This window comes from Hetaerina americana, unplaced genomic scaffold (genome assembly GCF_022747635.1).
Source record: "Hetaerina americana unplaced genomic scaffold, ioHetAmer1.1.p SCAF_3, whole genome shotgun sequence".
Taxonomy (NCBI): domain Eukaryota; kingdom Metazoa; phylum Arthropoda; class Insecta; order Odonata; family Calopterygidae; genus Hetaerina; species Hetaerina americana.
In genome coordinates this window covers 2,114,147-2,133,252 of record NW_027286874.1, presented here as the reverse complement: position 1 = coordinate 2,133,252, position 19,106 = coordinate 2,114,147, and the positions used below count along the sequence as shown (strand labels likewise).

Below are 19,106 nucleotides of genomic sequence, written 5' to 3'. Positions count from 1 at the left end.
TATATATATATATATATATATATATATATATATATATATATATTATATATATATATATATATATATATATATATATATATATATATATATATATATATATATATATATATATATATATATATATATATATATATATATATATATATATATATATATATATATATATATATATATATATATATATATATATATATATATATATATATATATATATATATATATATATATATATATATATATATATATATATATATATATATATATATATATATATATATATATATATATATATATATATATATATATATATATATATATATATATATATATATATATATATATATATATATATATATATATATATATATATATATATATATATATATATATATATATATATATATATATATATATATATATATATATATATATATATATATATATATATATATATATATATATATATATATATATATATATATATATATATATATATATATATATATATATATATATATATATATATATATATATATATATATATATATATATATATATATATATATATATATATATATATATATATATATATATATATATATATATATATATATATATATATATATATATATATATATATATATATATATATATATATATATATATATATATATATATATATATATATATATATATATATATATATATATATATATATATATATATATATATATATATATATATATATATATATATATATATATATATATATATATATATATATATATATATATATATATATATATATATATATATATATATATATATATATATATATATATATATATATATATATATATATATATATATATATATATATATATATATATATATATATATATATATATATATATATATATATATATATATATATATATATATATATATATATATATATATATATATATATATATATATATATATATATATATATATATATATATATATATATATATATATATATATATATATATATATATATATATATATATATATATATATATATATATATATATATATATATATATATATATATATATATATATATATATATATATATATATATATATATATATATATATATATATATATATATATGGGTTGGGTTTTAATACATATCGTTCTAAAGACATCCTAATGTTGTGTAAAGAGAAGGGTGACTCCTTATAAGTGAGCAACAGATTTGACTCATCATTTTCAGTACACTTAACCCTTAAACACTCTAGGTGCCAATATATTATCAACTCTAGTTTTAAACTAGTTTGAAAATTGCTATTTAATACACATTAAGTATTAATATCTGCTAAACTGATTATGATGTGCTTGTTTATTTATTCTTTCAAATCGGGAGTGCTTTTTAAAAATTATGTATCATACATTAACTAAATTAATTTTAAGTATCTTTTTCCATTTGTCGGATGCAGCTACATGACATGAATTGTCATCGAATTTTTTTTTCTCTGCATGTCCACAGGTGTTGCTATATAAATTACGCTGCCTCTTTCATTCTTTTTCTACCATTTAGTATGATCTGCCTGCCGTGCAATTCTACCACAATGCTGTCAATTGTAGTCTGATACTTAATGTGAGATGAAATGCAGGCTGCAAATTTCCATTCTTTTTTTTCGTAAAAAAAACAGAACAATAGAACAACCAATACAAAAAATAAAAATCTTATTGCAATATTTACCTAACAAGAAACATCATCCATGGGGGGTCAAATTCTAGATGCTGTGCGATTCTGTGTCAAGTTATTGCCTTGCATTCTTCAAATACAGAGGAGCCAAGCGTAATACAGACAAAGCTGACATACATACATAAGCATGGATTGGGATATACTGTGATAGTGAAACTTTTGCAAAGAGGGAATTATTTTTGGAAGTGTTATCATTTTTTGTTGAAGATTTCTGTATGTGTATTCCACTTGTTCAAAAACTCTACTCTCATGACTAAATAACTAGTACTGTGAGAAAAAATAGGAAATTTCTTCCAGAAAATTTCAAAGAGAAATTTTTATCTGGGCAGAAGTTATACTGTTGGTCGGGACCCGTTCTTGCCTTTTGGTTTCCAGGAAAAAACGATCTCAAAAAGGGCCTGTCCTCCTGTCAAATCAAGCAACTGCAATTGATGAGGAAATAAAGTCTAACATACGTGGGAAGAATAAAATTATACAGAAACCATAAATAATTTGCCATTATAATAAATTTATTGGAAGGATTAACACTTCCGATATTATGCTAAATACTAACATGGATGAAAGAAAGAGCATGAAATATTGGAATAAAGTTGCTTTCAATATAATATCTAGGATGGTTTTTATAGTTATATTCTATACATGGAAAATTACCAAGGACCTGGTAACTTCAATCAAGGCTAGCATTTCTAATCAGTATCATTAAACATTTGGGTAAAGCTTGAGTTTCAATTAGTAACATTTCATCAAAAGTAGGAGTACAAAACTGGATGCAAAAAAGAGGCTAATTGTTGTGTATACAGCTCTAAAAATAAAAGTAAAAGATCCAGAACTGTCTGCAATAGATGTAATTAAGGTTGGACTCAGACAAGAAACTTTTTAATATAAACTAAAATATGTTCCCCATTTCCTGTTCAAATTTCAATATCCTTGACACACAAATAGACCAACAAAATATTATTTAAAAAGAAGCTTGAAATTAGCAGAAATAAGGCTTGAGCTTCCTGGTCTTGAAAACCAAAAATGGCATGAGAGTGCCAGGTTATGCTACATATCCACTTTGCCAAGAGAAAATACAAACCAACCTGGTGCTGCGATCATCAGAGCAGGAAGCCACTAATCGCCCATCAGGAGAGAATCGAGCGCAGCGGACCCAGTTCCCATGAGCACTCATGGAAGACACAAACCGATTACGACGAGCAACTGACCAGATCTGAAAGATTAATTAAGTATTTTTAACTTTATTCGTAGTTGAATTAGAGTTGAAGTTGACTGTTGACCCCTCAGCATTACGTTAAAATGCAACACTAATGGTATAAAAATAAATAAAAAACATCTTTCTCACACAAAACCCTCAAGAAATTTGAATCAAATATAAGAGGATATTAGTCATCAATGAAGATTTATATTGCTGAAGTTTAATTGAAAACTGGACACAAGAGAGGGAAAATATTATTAATCATGCCTGAATGTTACCATTCATAAACTTCATGAGAAGCCATTAAATAATGTCATAATGCAAGCATAGGTTGTACAAATGTAGATCATACAAACATGGATTGTAACAAATAGTTGTACATGCAAGGTTAGGCTTACAGTTAAGTAAGACAAATATGAACATTGACTCTTTCTTGATCAAATTTCTGAGTTTATGAAATTGCATTATTCCATTTTTAGAATCACAGAAATATTCATCATTGGGTATCAATCCATTGATTGGTTTGTAGCAGCCCACCAATATATATCCAGGTCCCTCCCAATCTTGCTGCAGTCAACCTCGGGCTACAATTGGAAGAAAAACCAAGGCTTCAAATTAGTGGTGGGTGTGAAAGGGTATCCCATCCATTTGGGTAATACTTTTACTTTACATTACAATTTTGCCACAGGGAATAAGATTCACAATATAATGAAATATAAAAGAATCTATGCATTCCTAGAACCAGCTACATCAAACAATTAAGTAATAGGAATGCTTGAAGAATCCTCATTATCATCATTTTGACAGATTATTGCAAAAAAAAATTTTTTTTCCTTTTAACTGTTTGTTTGGAAACATAAAATACAATAGGCTAGACTAGGCTTCCAGAAATTCATCTTTTAGCAGTATCACTGGGGACCGACAGTTTTCACTTAATGTGGTGGGTATGTTAGCATTATTCAGATCAATCACATGATTTTTATGGCTCATAAAATGCTATTATCATCTCAGGTATTTATGATTTGATCTTGCAATCCATTTTTGAGGGAAGGGAGAAGTGTACACAGTGAGATCGTTGCCAAGGGGGAGAATGGGGGCCATGCCTTAAGGAATAATTTTGGTTTCAGTAAAATTAAAAATAGATAATTATTATATTTTCATTATTTATACCCCTAAGTTCTCTGAAACTAATATATAGCATATAACTATCGACTCTAGAGCATGTCACAGTCTCCATCTCAGGGCACATCTAAACTTCAACCAGATTTTCAAGTTTCTTTTTCAAATACTTTTCTCTAAAGGAGGAAAAAAGGTCATAAAAATACTTCTATTCATATAAATATAAATGGTCTCCACCTTAAAGATGTTCTCTCCATTGGGTTACTACTTTCGTGAGGCTAACAAAATTCAATTACTCAAGTTATTTCATTCAAAACTTATGGAAGAACTGACCTTAACACTTTTATCATTTGATGATGTCACAAAATACTGCCCATTTGGGGAGAAGTGGACAGAGCGGACAGCAGAGGTGTGAGCATGGAAGTCAGAGGAGTTTCCACACAATGTTGGCGTCCAGAGCCTGACAGTTCGATCTGCTGAGGCTGAGGCCAGAAGATGACCAGAAGGGGAATAGCAAACATCCAGAACGGCATCCTTGTGACCCAAAAACCTGAAATGTTTCCGAGAAATAATAGCTGACATTGTACATGACTTCAATGATTCTTTAAAAATATTTAAAGTTTTTTGCAATCAGAATTTTAACTTATTGTAATCACATAAAATTCAAAATTACTTTTAAAACATTTTTAAAACAAATCAACAAGAAATTCCAAAAAAATCAAAAGTTTATGAAGCTAATAGGCACTCATTAAACATAAATATCAAGTTGAACTTCAACATATGCCCAAATAGTCTGTATTGTTTATTAATGTGGGAAGAAGCTAAACAATGAATTATGCGGCTCATTGTTTAGCTTCTTCCCAAGGACAGATTTCCACTGATTTCTGTCTGCAAAGAGACATTTCCACTGATTGTAACACTAGCAGGAACTTTAGTTATAGGAATAATTTGGATAGCATTAGAACAGTTCACTTAAGGAATTTTGTTTAGTAATTTCCAGAAGCTGGCATATGGTTTTCTTGTAAGAGTAAGATCTAATTGTTCATTGTTACACATAAAAGTGGCAAATACAGAAAAGCATGTAAGAATATGACAGAAGAAAAAGAAATTTGCCAGAGGGCAGGGTGGGAATAATTAATGAGTGAGAATAAGTTTCCATTCATTGTGTTAACTCTCATGGCAATGCGTGGATGGAACCATGACCTTTGGGTTAGCAAGCAGTAGCATTACCCTCCTGGCTGGTAACACTATTAATAAAAATGGGTCAATATTTTAATATCATTGCAATACTCTCACATAGATACCCAATTGCTACAATAGATGGTCACAATATGAATGAGAAACCCTTTCCCCTAAATTACGGACACTAAGCTTTGTTTGCACCTTATGATCACAATCAATTCCAGATGACTCCTGCACAAGAAATTTAATACCTGTCTAAATGCAAGTGAATAATAGTAAAATTCTTACAAATTACCTAAATGCACGAGTTGATTGCTTGAAGTTCCATAACATTAGGGTGGAGTCTTTCCCACCAGATGCTAACTGCTTCAGCGACGGATTGAATGCAAGGCAAGTAACTGGCCCACGATGACCCCGAAAGTGACGTTCCAAACTTGGGTCCTCGGTTTGCATTTTGTGCTAGGTCTGAAAAAATGTTTGCCAGTCATTCATTACCAAACGAAATTTGTGAATACTGATTATTAATGAGACATATCCCCAATGGCAGGAAGGTATTGCGCTTAAAAAGTAATCTTTCATTCACTGATTATTAAAAAGATATTTTGCAATAACTGGTGAATATTTTTCCCCGAAAATATTTACATTTGAAGCGATCACCGCTAGAAATACTTTTACCGCCAATATTAACACAGGTAACCATCAGCACTCTTACATCTACGAGTGAAACGACAGACCAGGCAATCATATTCAAATTCCAAACATTCATTTATATGGATGAACGTGTGTCAATTCCGTGTAACGTCACACTGGAATTCCAAAAACATTGCCAGTCACCACAAAACTTACCTACTAAAAGAGGATATAGAGTATTATTCCAGACAAAATGTAATCAATCAGTAGAAAAATATAAAAACACTTATAAGTTCTTCAAAGAATTGCATAAACCTTAAGGTCATAACCGTCACAACTTTCCCGCTCGAAGGAAAACAAAACTTGGCTAACCCCACTAGCGCACCACCTTGCGGCTCATTGTGGATGCTCAGGTAGCTGAAACCGAAAACAGCACATATTTCGTTTAAGGATGATGTGAATTCCACGAATATTCTTAATATTCATGGTGAAAGCACTTGATATAATCATTTTGGTATTTGAAAGCCTCTTTAGGATGATGCATGTAAGCTTACTTTCTAATTTACTAATGGTGGAATTAATTGTTTAAAATCACAGATGACATCGTCTGGCACGGCCGGTTTCTAATAAATTATTACTTAAACTCGTGGTACAAGAGAAAGAATTTTCATCTGCGAGCGCCTTTGAAAGCCATTAACGGTTGGTATCCGTTGCAGCAGAATTTTATGGTGTACAGTCTCCGACTACTTCGTCGTGAAACTTCTCCGACTAACATGGACGGCATGAATTTATTACATCAGCATGAAGGGTAGCAAATCATGATCTTATTATATGAGTTTGATATTTCAGCCAATAATTATCGTCGGTAGTTTACAGGTTCAACTGCTACATTATACGTCGAAATGAAGGAATTCTCTGATAATATCTGCAATTAATTAGGTTGGTAGTAGCTGAAATCACGTAATTTGCCATTAAAAAGCTCAATATGCACGTATTTAAACAAACGTCAATTTCAATAGCTATAATTCGGAATACTTCACATTTTCCTATGCAACAACCTCTCAAGATAAACCTGAAAGTTTCACTTGGGCATGAGTTCTGTGTGGACGAGGATTGATCGGGATTCATAATTTCATAGTAGACCCAAATGTTTTGTATTTTACGTCGTGTCAAAAAGGCACCAAGTATATGAGGCTCTTGTGTTCAATTATCGTCTAAATTAAATAATCCAAAAATCAATTGATTTTAATTGATATATTAATTGGTCTAAATTGTTACCATGTTTCATCAATACGACACCCGTGTTGTGAGGACGACATTGGCGATATTATATTGGTCTGGTCTGAGAAGCCCATTATAATAGTAGAATTTTTTAATGTACATTTGCGACTTTGTTTTTCTAGGTCAAGCTGATGCAGGAATATTTTTATTTAATGGGAGGAATATCTCCTAACTTTCCCTTTCTCCATCTCCCCTGACCACGTACCTGTATTCCTATGACTAAGTGACTATAATATTTGTGATAAACATTATCTTCATTGTGTGTAGTCACTAGTTGCAATAAAATGATTTTAATATTAATGGAGAATGACAATCCTCAATGTGTCTAATTTGAAAAAATGACGAACGTGTGCATGCACGTCAGATTTCTCCTTTCTTCCCTTCTGCACCTCTCCTCTTCGCCCCTTAAGGTCCAAATCTTCCATTACACTGATACGTAATGCCCTTTAGAGCGTAGAACATGTAGAGTGATAATACTCCGTTTTCTCCAGCAGTGATGAAAACAACCACTTTACCTCAGTGTGTGCTTTTGGGTGTCACTGGGAGAAGGAAATTTGAAGTAAGCAAATAAGTACATTGAGTGGCCCATAATGCTTCCAGGTGGTGAGAATAACGTGAGAGGGCACTAAGTTCTTGAACTTCAGATTGGCATTCAAGCAGCTACAATCTAGAATGAGTTATAAATAACATTGTTCACATTCATTTTCTCTGGATGGTTTTATTCTTGCAACTAGGATTTCAGCATAGACCAATGTTTGGATGTCATCTTCTCCAACTAGTACTATATTTAGGGGAGGCAGCCGACAGCTGAGGTCATTTGCGCCATTGGGGATGGATGGGAAAGGATGAAGGGTGGAAAGAAACCCGGCGTTAGCATTAGGCTACTCTTGACGAAAGGCACCAAGGGGTCTGCACCTTAACGTCCCATCGGACGGACGGACTTCTGTTCAACTCCATGAAATCTGTGTTCTGAGAACAAGTCAATATAGTGAGAATGAATTTTAGGTGATCAATTATAAGCAGCATATGGGTGTTTTTAATTGTCTTTAATGCTATGTTTAGGGGGAAGAAGGGACTTTATCACTCCAATAAAGCCATAAAATAGATAAAACCTTTTTTTTTTGACATGTTGCTAAGAGAAAGTATTTTCCATGGATTTCCTTGATGATTTGTTTAACCAATTTTATAGTTGTTCATGTCTTTGAAATGTAAGTATAAAACATTGGAGATAAATGTATAATCCACTGAATCCTCTTCCCCAGAAACTGAATCTTTGTGTAACAAATCTTCTTCTGCGCCCCCAAGTAAGACAACAAGTAATTTATTTATAAATTAAAATCATTTGATTCAATTGAGTTATCAATCACACATTTCTTAAATGACTATACAGCTGCCTCAAATTTCATGGAATGCCAAACTTTTTTGAGTCATTCACTAATCTACAAAATGCCTCTTCTTTCATCCCTGATGTCGTCCCTACAAAATCTGTGGCTCCGTCCAACTTCCATTTCTCCTTAATTAGTCCTTTGACTGGTTCATTAATGCAAAGGCTGAAGAGGTCGTGTTAGGGAACCTGGATACTCGTTCAAGTTTTCAGTTGGTTCATTTTATTATTCACAATTTCTGTTCTACAACTCTGAAACTGATCCCACTCCAGTTTGGCAGATATCTTTAATGGCCCATGGAGATTCCTAGACCGCATTGTCTATCCACCATTTAATCCCCCTGCTATTCATCCAGGTCATTATGATACACGTCCACCAGGGCACCATTAGACAGTTATATCTGGGGTAAGGTTTTCCTTTTGAAAATCAAAAGAGGCGGCAACTTTGTTTTATCAACCCAGCAAGACAATGTAAAAATTTAGTGTATTTTTTTATGTCTAAAAGTTTTAATGCTGATACTTTTTGCAGCTTAGGAATCTCCAATTCCCATTTGAAGGTACATCAAGAATCATTGGGTCCTCATCCATGTTTCTTGCATGTGAAAGTTCAAAATGTTCTCTTTTTCTTGCATTAATGGCAAATCAATGGAACTCTAAAATCTTGTCTTCTTGTTAACAACTTTGGTGCTATTTTATTTTTAGCCCTCGTACGTTAGTCATTTTTCTTCTTCATGAATCTGGAACACCATTCCGTTGACTCTGTCATAACAGTGATGTCTCTGTTAGCCTCAATCGCTCTTGCCTGTTGAGAAGTCATTTTTGCAGAACCTGGAAATCTCATTCTTCTGTGATGTAATTTCTAAGTTTCCAAAACTTCTTGTTCTGGCAATTTTGAAACTACATGTTGCTGATTGTTTGCTACGCATAGCTGTATGTAGACCCTCTTGTCTTTGCCAAATTTTAGCTAACTGGCAATGGTCATTCTGCCTACTTCTCCCAAAATATTTGATGATGAACCTGTGTAAAAGAAGCAGAGAGGGGATCGAGATAGAGGATCTCATCTTTCACCTTATTGGATGAAGTATCATTTTACAATATTTCTCCACTGTCACACTGAAAAATTAATAGAAAAATCTATCTTAGAACATAGGCTCTCGTCCCCCCACTGTCTATTACTCTATAACTATCACTCCAGTAATCCCCACTATCCATCCATCTCGACTTGCACATTTTTAAAATATCTATATTTCCCCTTTCCATCTCTTGCTTAATATTCTCTAATTTTCCTGTTCTCAACATTGTCCTAACATTCCAAGTTCCTATTCTAACTAAATTGGTCTTCTCCTTCTGCGTCCTCTGTGTTGCTTCTATACTATATATTTGATACTTTTGTGTTGCAAGGATTTCGTGGGATTACAACTGCTGACACTGCCTTCCCCACTCTCATGCACAACACGTGGCAGATTGGGCCAAGTCCCATAGCAGCCAGGACTCATTTTCATGAAAATATCTATCATTACACCCTTGGGATGAATATTTGAGGTGGGGGCCAGTTGGCTTCCTCAATAGTGTTTATAATGTGACATCATCACTCCCAAAATGGCCACCCCACAGGGGTCAGTTGCCTTTGCAGCCACCTCACTGAGGAGCAGATGCTGCACAGTCTGCCTTTCTTCTGGCTCCTATCCTTTAACCTACCAGGCATGGGTAAGCTTATCAGGAGCAATTATCATTTTGCGGGGAGATGAATAGGCCTTCCATTCACCGGGTCTCTTCCAGGAGTATATGGTGCTTAGCTTTTTATTTCACATTGTTTGTGGCACTTATACAAACTATTTCATGTCTTTGCCAATGGTTAAATTTGTTGATGGTATGATTTTTGTCTTTATGGAAATATTTTTCACCTTAGTCAAATTGTCTTTTTTGCAGTGATTTCTTACCTGATGGTAAACTCGTATTATAATCACTAGAGTCAATGCAGGAGTCTCATGCAACTGATTTGTCAGCCATCTTATGTGCACCAAACTCCTGCCGCAGTAATTGCTGCTGACATTTAAAAAGTTGACCCAATTATGCACTGATTATCACTTAATATTTTAGGATAATTTATCGTCTTAGGATAGTAGTGCATACTATTCTTGGTGCAGTCAATGGCATAATATGGTTGAAATAACAAAAGTAGGTTGGGCAGTTATGAAATTTATCTGTTACCTTGTAACACATGGATTCTCAGATGAAAAAGGCTACTGTTATATCGTTAGGTATGCAACTATGCCACTGCATTAAATGACACATGTGCATACTGCTAAGGATGGTGTTGTGATTTTTGACAACTAGCTTTAGTTCGCGTATTCTTCCTTTTGTCAGCTACCATTCACTCACTTCAAATTAACGACGGTTGGCTTTCAATGTGACACTGGAAGGTAGTGAAATGTTAATGTCTTGTTTATCAGATTTCTAATTAGAATTTTTAGCATTAAAATGTATGTTCAACATTTGTTCATTCTTGTTCACAGAAAGATAAAACTGTCCTTGATTCAAACGTCAACTTCATGTTTGTAGACAACTTTGGCACCCTAGCTGAAATTAAGTTTGACCAGATACTGGAAACGAAAAAATAGTAACTTTGTGATTCCACAGAAAATATATTACAATATGACTCAGGTTTCTACGTTCAACTTGACCTTCAGGTAGAAGATGACATGGAATGTCAGGTCATATCATAATAAATAATCTGTGGAATCACAAAGTTCCAAAATATCCAATATGAATCGATTCCATAAAGTTATGCCAGAAACCATCAATCAACTAGATACATCAGGAGTACGTATGATGGGCAAGAGGTTCATCAAACAAAATAATTCAAGCTAAAAAAGGTATATCTAAAAATTCTTTTGCCTTTTGTAAGCTATGAAAGTTATATTATTTTCAAATAGGGGTTTCGCTTTTCTTCTAATGAAACCATCATAATTTAGGATTACATAGCTTTTTTTAATATTATATTATTGCATTTCCTTATCGATCATTCTTGAAGCCTTCGTTTACAACTGGTCATTATTCACAAACTAGTCGCAAACTTTTTTGTCGCTCTGAATCAATGCAAGCTTTTCTATATATGAAGTGAACCAAGAAGTTAATTAATGGCATGGTAAGTATCACCAAGATATGGGTATATCATCCTAATTGAGGAAGGAAGAATGAGGGTTATTTTTGTGTCTCTTCTATTTTTATATATTTCCCTAAAATGTGTAAATATGACTTCCCTCCTCAATATTTTTTTTGAGATCAGAATGATTGAATTTCGACAGTGGAATAGATGTTTACTTTAAGAACATTTTTCCCAAAACTTGATTAAATCAGTGTTGGACTAGATAGGAGGCTTTTAAAATGTGGGTTTGGAGAAAGATGGAAAAGGTTAAGTGGACAGAAAGGAAAATAAATGAGGAGTTGCTTGGTACTGAGGGGTAGGAGAGGTGATTGTTGGGAGAAATCCAGAGGAGGCAGGAAAGATGGAACCAGGGTATAAAGGTGGGCAGTGGGAGCTGAAGACTGATAGAGAAGAGAATGTTTGGCAAATGAGGAAGGAGCAGGAATAGGATAGGGATACTGCATGGAATGAAAAGAGGAGGGAAGTATACAGAAGTGAATAGGGGCTTACTGTTAAGCCTTTTTGTTAAGAAAGATAAGGGATATATTGAGCTACCACAAATGGTACAGGAATTCAAATTTGTGGAAACTATAATGCCAAAGTCTTAAACCAACCCATTTCTCTCACCTCTTCCAAACTGATATCACTTTTCACCTTTGACAGGTCGTCGCCTCCTTGCACTGACCACGACATACCCTTTATGTGATGTGATGAGAAGGGATTCATCTGTTACCATATTTCATTTTGTGTGATCACTTGGAATGAAGTAATGCTGTGATGCTATTTTAATTTGTGAATTTGAAATGTTAATCACTAAAAATGAAATTCTTATTGAAACTGCAAATCTGACCTTGTGTTGGCAATTGATCTATCAAATAATAGCTATAGTGACTAAAACGGTTTGTTTTCAAAGTTTTTACGCTGAATATTCAGTTCCACACCTGAATATTGCGAGACATTTTAGGGCTCATAATGGAAAAGCCTATGTAAACTCTGCTGCTCCTTGTGGGTAGGGGGATAGAGAATATTCCTGCAGTATCCCTGCTTGTCATTAGAGGTAATTAAAAGGGCGAGGAGAAAAACCCAAAAACCAACCCCCTGCCAGCTAGGGATGCATCTGGACAGTACTGTGGATTCACCGTCTGTCTGCGGCATTTCACTGAGTGACGAGGTCCTTTTTTTAATGGATTGAGCGGTTGATGTCTCAGGTGCACATCCTCCTATCCACGTCGTGTCACGTGAGCGTGAACAGTGGAAACAGACATCCCACTCTTTGTTACCAAGGTATACACATTCAAATGTATGCACTGGCTAAGATCAATAATTTCAGTTACTTAAATAGTAGTGACCTTCATAGGGGTACTGATGGAAGAATTTACCGCCAGTTTCACGGATCTGTTTTGCAGAACGGGGTGTGCCAAAATTACTGCTTCTAGTTAGTTAGTTGCCTTATCAACTGAAAACTGCTCCTTAGAAATGGCGAATTGATTACGCTATTCCAAAATTTCTGCCTATACTTATTATAATCTAATTCTTATTTCTCTCAATCCGTGGGCATTTAACATGCATAGCGATGTCTTCTGTCGTGTTTAACGTATGTGTTGCTTATGTTTAAAAACTGCGGTAATTAAGATGAGGTGAGCACTGTTTAAGGGAAACCGAAGAAGAATATTCTTTGATTCTATCAATTCACATGTACACTCACTCCCAATCCATCCGAAACCCTTTTAAAGTCATATTCTTGTGATTAGTTGAAATTAGCTCCAAGCAAGTGGAGAACAGCAGGCGCGGATTAATAACGTTCACTGGAAAACTACTGGGTGATATTTATATATTAATAAGCCAAAAAATTCATCATCACCTTGAATATTATCCGTAAACTACTAGATAAAGTGGTTATGAACGGACACAAGCTACAAAAGGGTACAGCAACAACTCCCTTGCCCCTTCCAACAATGCAATTGATTTTCTTCATTAAAATTATTGAAACAATGCAGAAATCAATGGTAAGATTTTAGGCCCGTACCGAGAGTCACCTCATGTCTTCACACTCATTTGCCGTGATCGCTTGTGCTTCCTACTGAGAGTAAAAAAAACCTCATTGGAATTCGAAACTTCCTTTGTTTGAGCGGCCAAAACAAAGGGAACCTTTGCGTTCTTCGCGTAGACAACCTTCGAAAAGGAGAAAGAAATCCTTCTCGCATTCCCACCTGTATCTGTAAAGGCTCGCTTCGTAGGAAATACTCGCGGCACCGGCAACCACACCCTTGTCCACCACAAGGATACTTATGAAATGGCCCACACCACCGTCCCCCAAAAGCCATGTGTCAAATTTAAGCACAGCAGCCCCAACTCACTCCCGTTTGGAAGGGCAGCCTACTAAGGTGGGAGTCGGCTTGAACCACATCCATTCGATGAGTTTACCATGGTCGAATGCACCGGCACTCATTGAAATCACTCCCACCCCCTCCACTTATTTCCCCTCCCACGTGCGAAGCCATGGTGATGGTGATGCTAATGCCTTGTGTGACTCAGAAAAAAGTTTGCAAGTTCCAATTAAATAGGCGATTAATTGCTGTAAGGAAAATTTCATCGGGAAATCGGTAAAATGAATGTGTTGGTAATTACTATTCCTCAGTAGGTAGTGTGAACCTGAATATTTCCTTTGTTTTATTTGAGTTTATTACATGAGGACATGGCAGCTTGTACATTACGGGGAGGGTGGGTTGGATGGAGGGTCTGAGGAGAGGGGGAGGGAGATTTCAGGCACAGGTGAAGTAGCATTGCCAATCCCGCCTCGAAATTGCGATGAGACAACTGCGTCCCATCCGACGGACAGTGCACTGCACTGGGATATCCTTGGGTAGCATTCAATGCCTCTATCGCGGTGACACTATCATCTCCTCGGTTGGTCTCAATCCCCCTACCCTCATGCTGGTGGAAGGATTGAGAATTCTCACGCAGTATCCCTGCCTGTCGTGAGAGGCGACTAAAAAGGGGGGGAGACATGCCCGAAAACTAACCCGAAGTAAGAAAGGGATACTTCCGAACAGTCTAATGGATTTACTGTCTGCGTACGTCCATACCATCCTGCCTGCGCTGCACATGGGTGTTTGCCGCCCCTGGAGACCCGCAAGTGAGAGAAGGGGATTCCGGAGTGTGAGCGCTCTGGTTTCAAACCCGGTTTCGCAAATCCGGTATGAACCAGGGAGTAATATTCATCTTCATCCCTGGATTTCGTGAAAATGGGTTTCCGCGGTCTATCCACTCCCAGTCAATTGGCATTCGTCACGTAAATATATTTTGAAAGGAGATTGGAAGTGGGATCTCTTTTTTCACTTGGTCCGCCAAAGTCATCGCTTCAAAAACCAACTATAAAGTTGCTGAACATTCCAATGCACGATAAGAAGAACTGAATGAAAAAAATTGGGCTTTGCCCATTACAATGCAATCAACATCAGAATTCATAGAGTATTATACAAGTACAAGTGAGAGCATACTGGTCTGAATGTGAGAGCATAGAGACATTAATGCTCTTACATGCCCTTTGTCTACAGACTAGAATATATGGAAACAATTAATACACTTCATTATGGCTTTTTAACCCCAATTTGGATGGGCCCTGGTTCAGCATGACACTTCTTGTCGAATCAAAAGCGGGAGAATTAAGGTCAGAATATCGCTAGTCATTTTCGGAGAAACTTTGTACTTAAAACTAGGCGAGGATGGTTACAAATACTAATTCTTCCCCCGAACAATCAACAATCATAATAGTCAGAAACCGAAGTATCCTTATAAATATTGAAAACATTTAATTTACAAGTCGGAAAAAATTAACATTGCAAAGACATCAGTTATATACGTAGACCTTATCTTCTATGCACCTTAATCAACTGCTAGTTGGTATTTTGTATGTTTGCATGAATGTATGACAAGTTTTGTTTGCGGACTGTGTAAATGTCTTTCGCAAGCGGTTTTTTTCTTAATTACGGGTGGTGCACTAAAACCCCCCGCCATACGCTTTTGCCGCGGCTTGCGGGGTATAAAGTAGATGTAGAATTTTTTTTCACTAGAAAAATATCGAGGCACATTTGTTTTTGCTGGCTTTTCTAAATATTACGAAAATGGGACACGGTATTATCATCATGTAAATTCGAAACGCCCGCAACAACTACAGTTTTTGGGTGATACTTTTGCATATATATATATATATACTACGGTGACAGCATACGGTACCATCCGCGCGCATTATTGGTTGGAAGTTTGGTAATGGGCACCCTGAAATGCGCAAATATCACGTAATTCCTCCCGTACGGACCTACCCCGCAACCGCCCGCCTACAATACAGCCAGCCAACCGACCCAGTATAGGGTCCCCGCGCCCACCTCGTTCGCCCCCACCCCCCTCCAGGCGTCCCCTTTCCTTCTACCCTTCCCTCCCCATCATGCGGAGATGCAGGTAGTTGGGATATTGCCGTTTCTACTTCTCGCCAAAAGATGGAAGGCCTAAAATATTGCCCACGTAGAAACGTTATTACATCTGAACGCGCTTAAAAAGCTAGCAGGTGAACTGTACCATTTTTAATTAGTCACGCTGATGTGCATTGCTTTAACTCTAGTGTCACCACGTCAACACATCACAACGTGAGGCTGAGTTGTAAGTGGTGTATGATTTTAGCTCTCGCTATGAGGTTGTACGCCGATTGCATTGCCCACTTTAACTTTTTTCTCTCAAATGTGACGGGGATACCTTCAGTCGAAAAAATCTTTCGCCTTTTACTAAAGATTTCCGTGGAGGCGTCCCTTACGTCTTAACGACAATTTTTGACTGTGCCCAACAATTTCACTGTTGGGCCAAATATTAGGTAAACACAATAATTAGCGAAATGCTTTCCTCGTTACTGCTGCAGTCGCTTCCACCAAAACAGAGACAAAAAGCTGGTGTCGCCCACTGCTGAATGAACAGGAGGTCCTCAGTCCGACCATTGCCAAAGTGTTCTCAGGAATACTGGCGGACCGCATCTCGGCCTGGGCCTATAAGGGGAAGAGGCTCTCCTTCCCCTACCAGAAAGGCTTCGTCCCCGCCACCGAGGGCTGCTTTGAGCACAATTTAATCGCTCAAGCCGCCATAGACACTGCCAAGGGGAAGGGGACTGAGATAGTGATGGCGTGGCTGGACTTGGCGGATGCCTTCGGGTCGATTCCACACCTCCATATACTCCGTGTACTCGCGGAAATGGGGATGCCAAAAAAGCTGCTTGACCTCATCTCCGACCTCTACACCGGGGCAACGGCTTCCGTCGTTGTGGAGCGGGGCGAATCCGACCCCTTCCCCATTAGGTGTGGGGTGCGGCAGGGAGACCCTCTGTCTCCCCTGCTTTTTAACCTGGCCTTGGAACCCCTGATCAGGTCGGTCCTCGCCCAGCGAGCCCTCGCCGCATATCCCCGCGGACCCACGTCAGTATGTCTGCTGGCATATGCCGATGATTTGCTGCTCGTCGCCAGAGACTCGGGGTCGCTGAGGGCACTGTTACATATTGTCAAGCAGGCAGCTGACTGGTGTGGCCTCCGCTTCAACGCCAAGAAATGCGCCTCCCTGCACCTGGACTTCAGGGGTGGACGCCAGGGAGTCAGAGACACGGCTTTCTCTTTACTGACCTTTAAAATACATATCAAACAGATACGAGATAAAGCGGCCGCAATAAGGTCGCAATTGGCACCGATTATCCGACAAAACGCCACCCCTAAGGAAATAAAAATTCTAATATACTCGGCAATAATAAGACCAACATTGACCTACGCAGCCCCTGCGTGGATGGGACTACTCAGTAGATCCCTAATGGACAAATTAAATAGCACAGAAAGGAAGACCCTGAGGCTGGCTTTTGGGCTCCCCCCCTGGGAAGAAAATGAGAATGTATACCAAAAAACAGGCATAGAAAAACTCTCAGATCTCCTACTAACAAGGTGTAAAACATACTATGATAAGTTAAAAGAAAACCCAAATGGGTCTATGACATACACAAAAATAAATAAAATAGGCCCCTATGATAAATATAAGAGACCTAATAATGTCACACTCCAATAATAATACGGAAAATAATTAAATAAATATAAAAAGGGCAAAAACAACGATGCTGGTGGTGCTCCAGAAAGAAAAAGGAATTATATACTGAGACACAGAGCATAAGCCCAACTAGGCGACCTCTGATAAACAAAGCCGCCTAAAAACGGCAAGGCAAGTCGAGAGAGTCAAATGTGACGGGGATACCTTCAGTCAAAAAAATCTTTCGCCTTTTATTTTGAGAGCCTGGTGCAGGAGACCACGGAAGAAGCGGGTTCCCTCATCGGAAGAAACCGGAGAGGTGGGCGACAGAATAGGAGTGAAGTATCACGGGCTGCGGATGTCGACATAACATTCCTATATAGAATGAACAAGGGCGGAGCCTTTAGACGGGTGTGTGGTGAGAGCGACGCGAGGTGCTGCCTAGGCGCGGAGACGGTGGCGCAGCACTTATCAAAAGTGGCCCCTGAAATAAGTGACGCCCCAGCTCCGTCGACAATCCCCCCGATCAACATCCAACCCCAGCCTGGAGAAGAACGCGACCTACTGCGAGGAATCACCGCAGCCGAAGTGTGCGGTCGGCTGAGTCGGGCAAAGGACACTGCACCCGGCCCGGACGGCATCCCTTACAAGTCGTGGCGGTCAATCGATCCGGATGGCATGGTGCTAGCCGCCATATTCAACAGATGCTTCCAGGTGACAAGAGTCCCGGCATCGTGGAAGCATTCAAGGATCGTCCTCCTTCACAAGGGAGGGGAGAAGGGGGACATCGGGAATTGGCGGCCAATTGCCCTCAATCCGACCATTGCCAAAGTCTTCACGGGAATACTGGCGGACCGCATCTCGGCCTGGGCCTATAAGGGGAAGAGGCTTTCCTTCCCCTACCAGAAAGGCTTCGTTCCCGCCACCGAGGGCTGCTTTGAGCACAACTTCATTGCTCAAGCAGCCATAGATACTGCCAAGGGGAAGGGGACTGAGATCGCACTAGCGTGGCTGGACCTGGCGGATGCCTTCGGGTCGATTCCCCACCCCCACATAATCCGTGTACTCGCGGAAATGGGGATGCCAAAGCAGCTGCTGGACCTCATCTCCGACCTGTACACTGGGGCAACGGCTTCGGTCGTCGTGGAGCGGGGCGAATCCGACCCATTTCCAATTAGGTGTGGGGTGCGGCAGGGAGACCCTATGTCTCCCCTGCTTTTTAACCTGGCCTTGGAACCCCTGATCAGGTCGGTCCTCGCCCAGCGAGCCCTCGCCGCCTATCCCCTCGGTCCCACATCTGTATGCCTGCTGGCATATGCCGATGATCTGCTGACAGATCCAGACAGATAAGTTATTATCTCGTTTC

At 37.6% G+C, this 19,106-nt stretch overlaps 1 protein-coding gene and 1 non-coding gene across 2 annotated transcripts in view; one reads left to right on the top strand and one right to left on the bottom strand.

The window, feature by feature from the left end:
• Positions 1 to 6,208, bottom strand: part of LOC139690725 (POC1 centriolar protein homolog A-like) — a 13,007-nt gene extending 6,799 nt beyond the window's left edge. Inside the window, exons 1-4 of the mRNA XM_071588248.1 lie at positions 6,099 to 6,208; positions 5,548 to 5,717; positions 4,404 to 4,620; positions 2,839 to 2,966 (exon numbers count right to left, since the gene is read on the bottom strand). Coding sequence (XP_071444349.1) covers positions 2,839 to 2,966; positions 4,404 to 4,620; positions 5,548 to 5,705 — 503 coding nt within the window. The 5' untranslated portion in view covers positions 5,706 to 5,717; positions 6,099 to 6,208. The remainder of the gene's footprint in view (positions 1 to 2,838; positions 2,967 to 4,403; positions 4,621 to 5,547; positions 5,718 to 6,098) is intronic.
• A 10,223-nt stretch (positions 6,209 to 16,431) lies between these two features.
• On the top strand, positions 16,432 to 16,548 carry LOC139691104 (U5 spliceosomal RNA). Its single transcript, XR_011701564.1, has one exon. It is a non-coding gene; the product is annotated as a U5 spliceosomal RNA (small nuclear RNA).
• Positions 16,549 to 19,106: the final 2,558 nt, after the last annotated feature.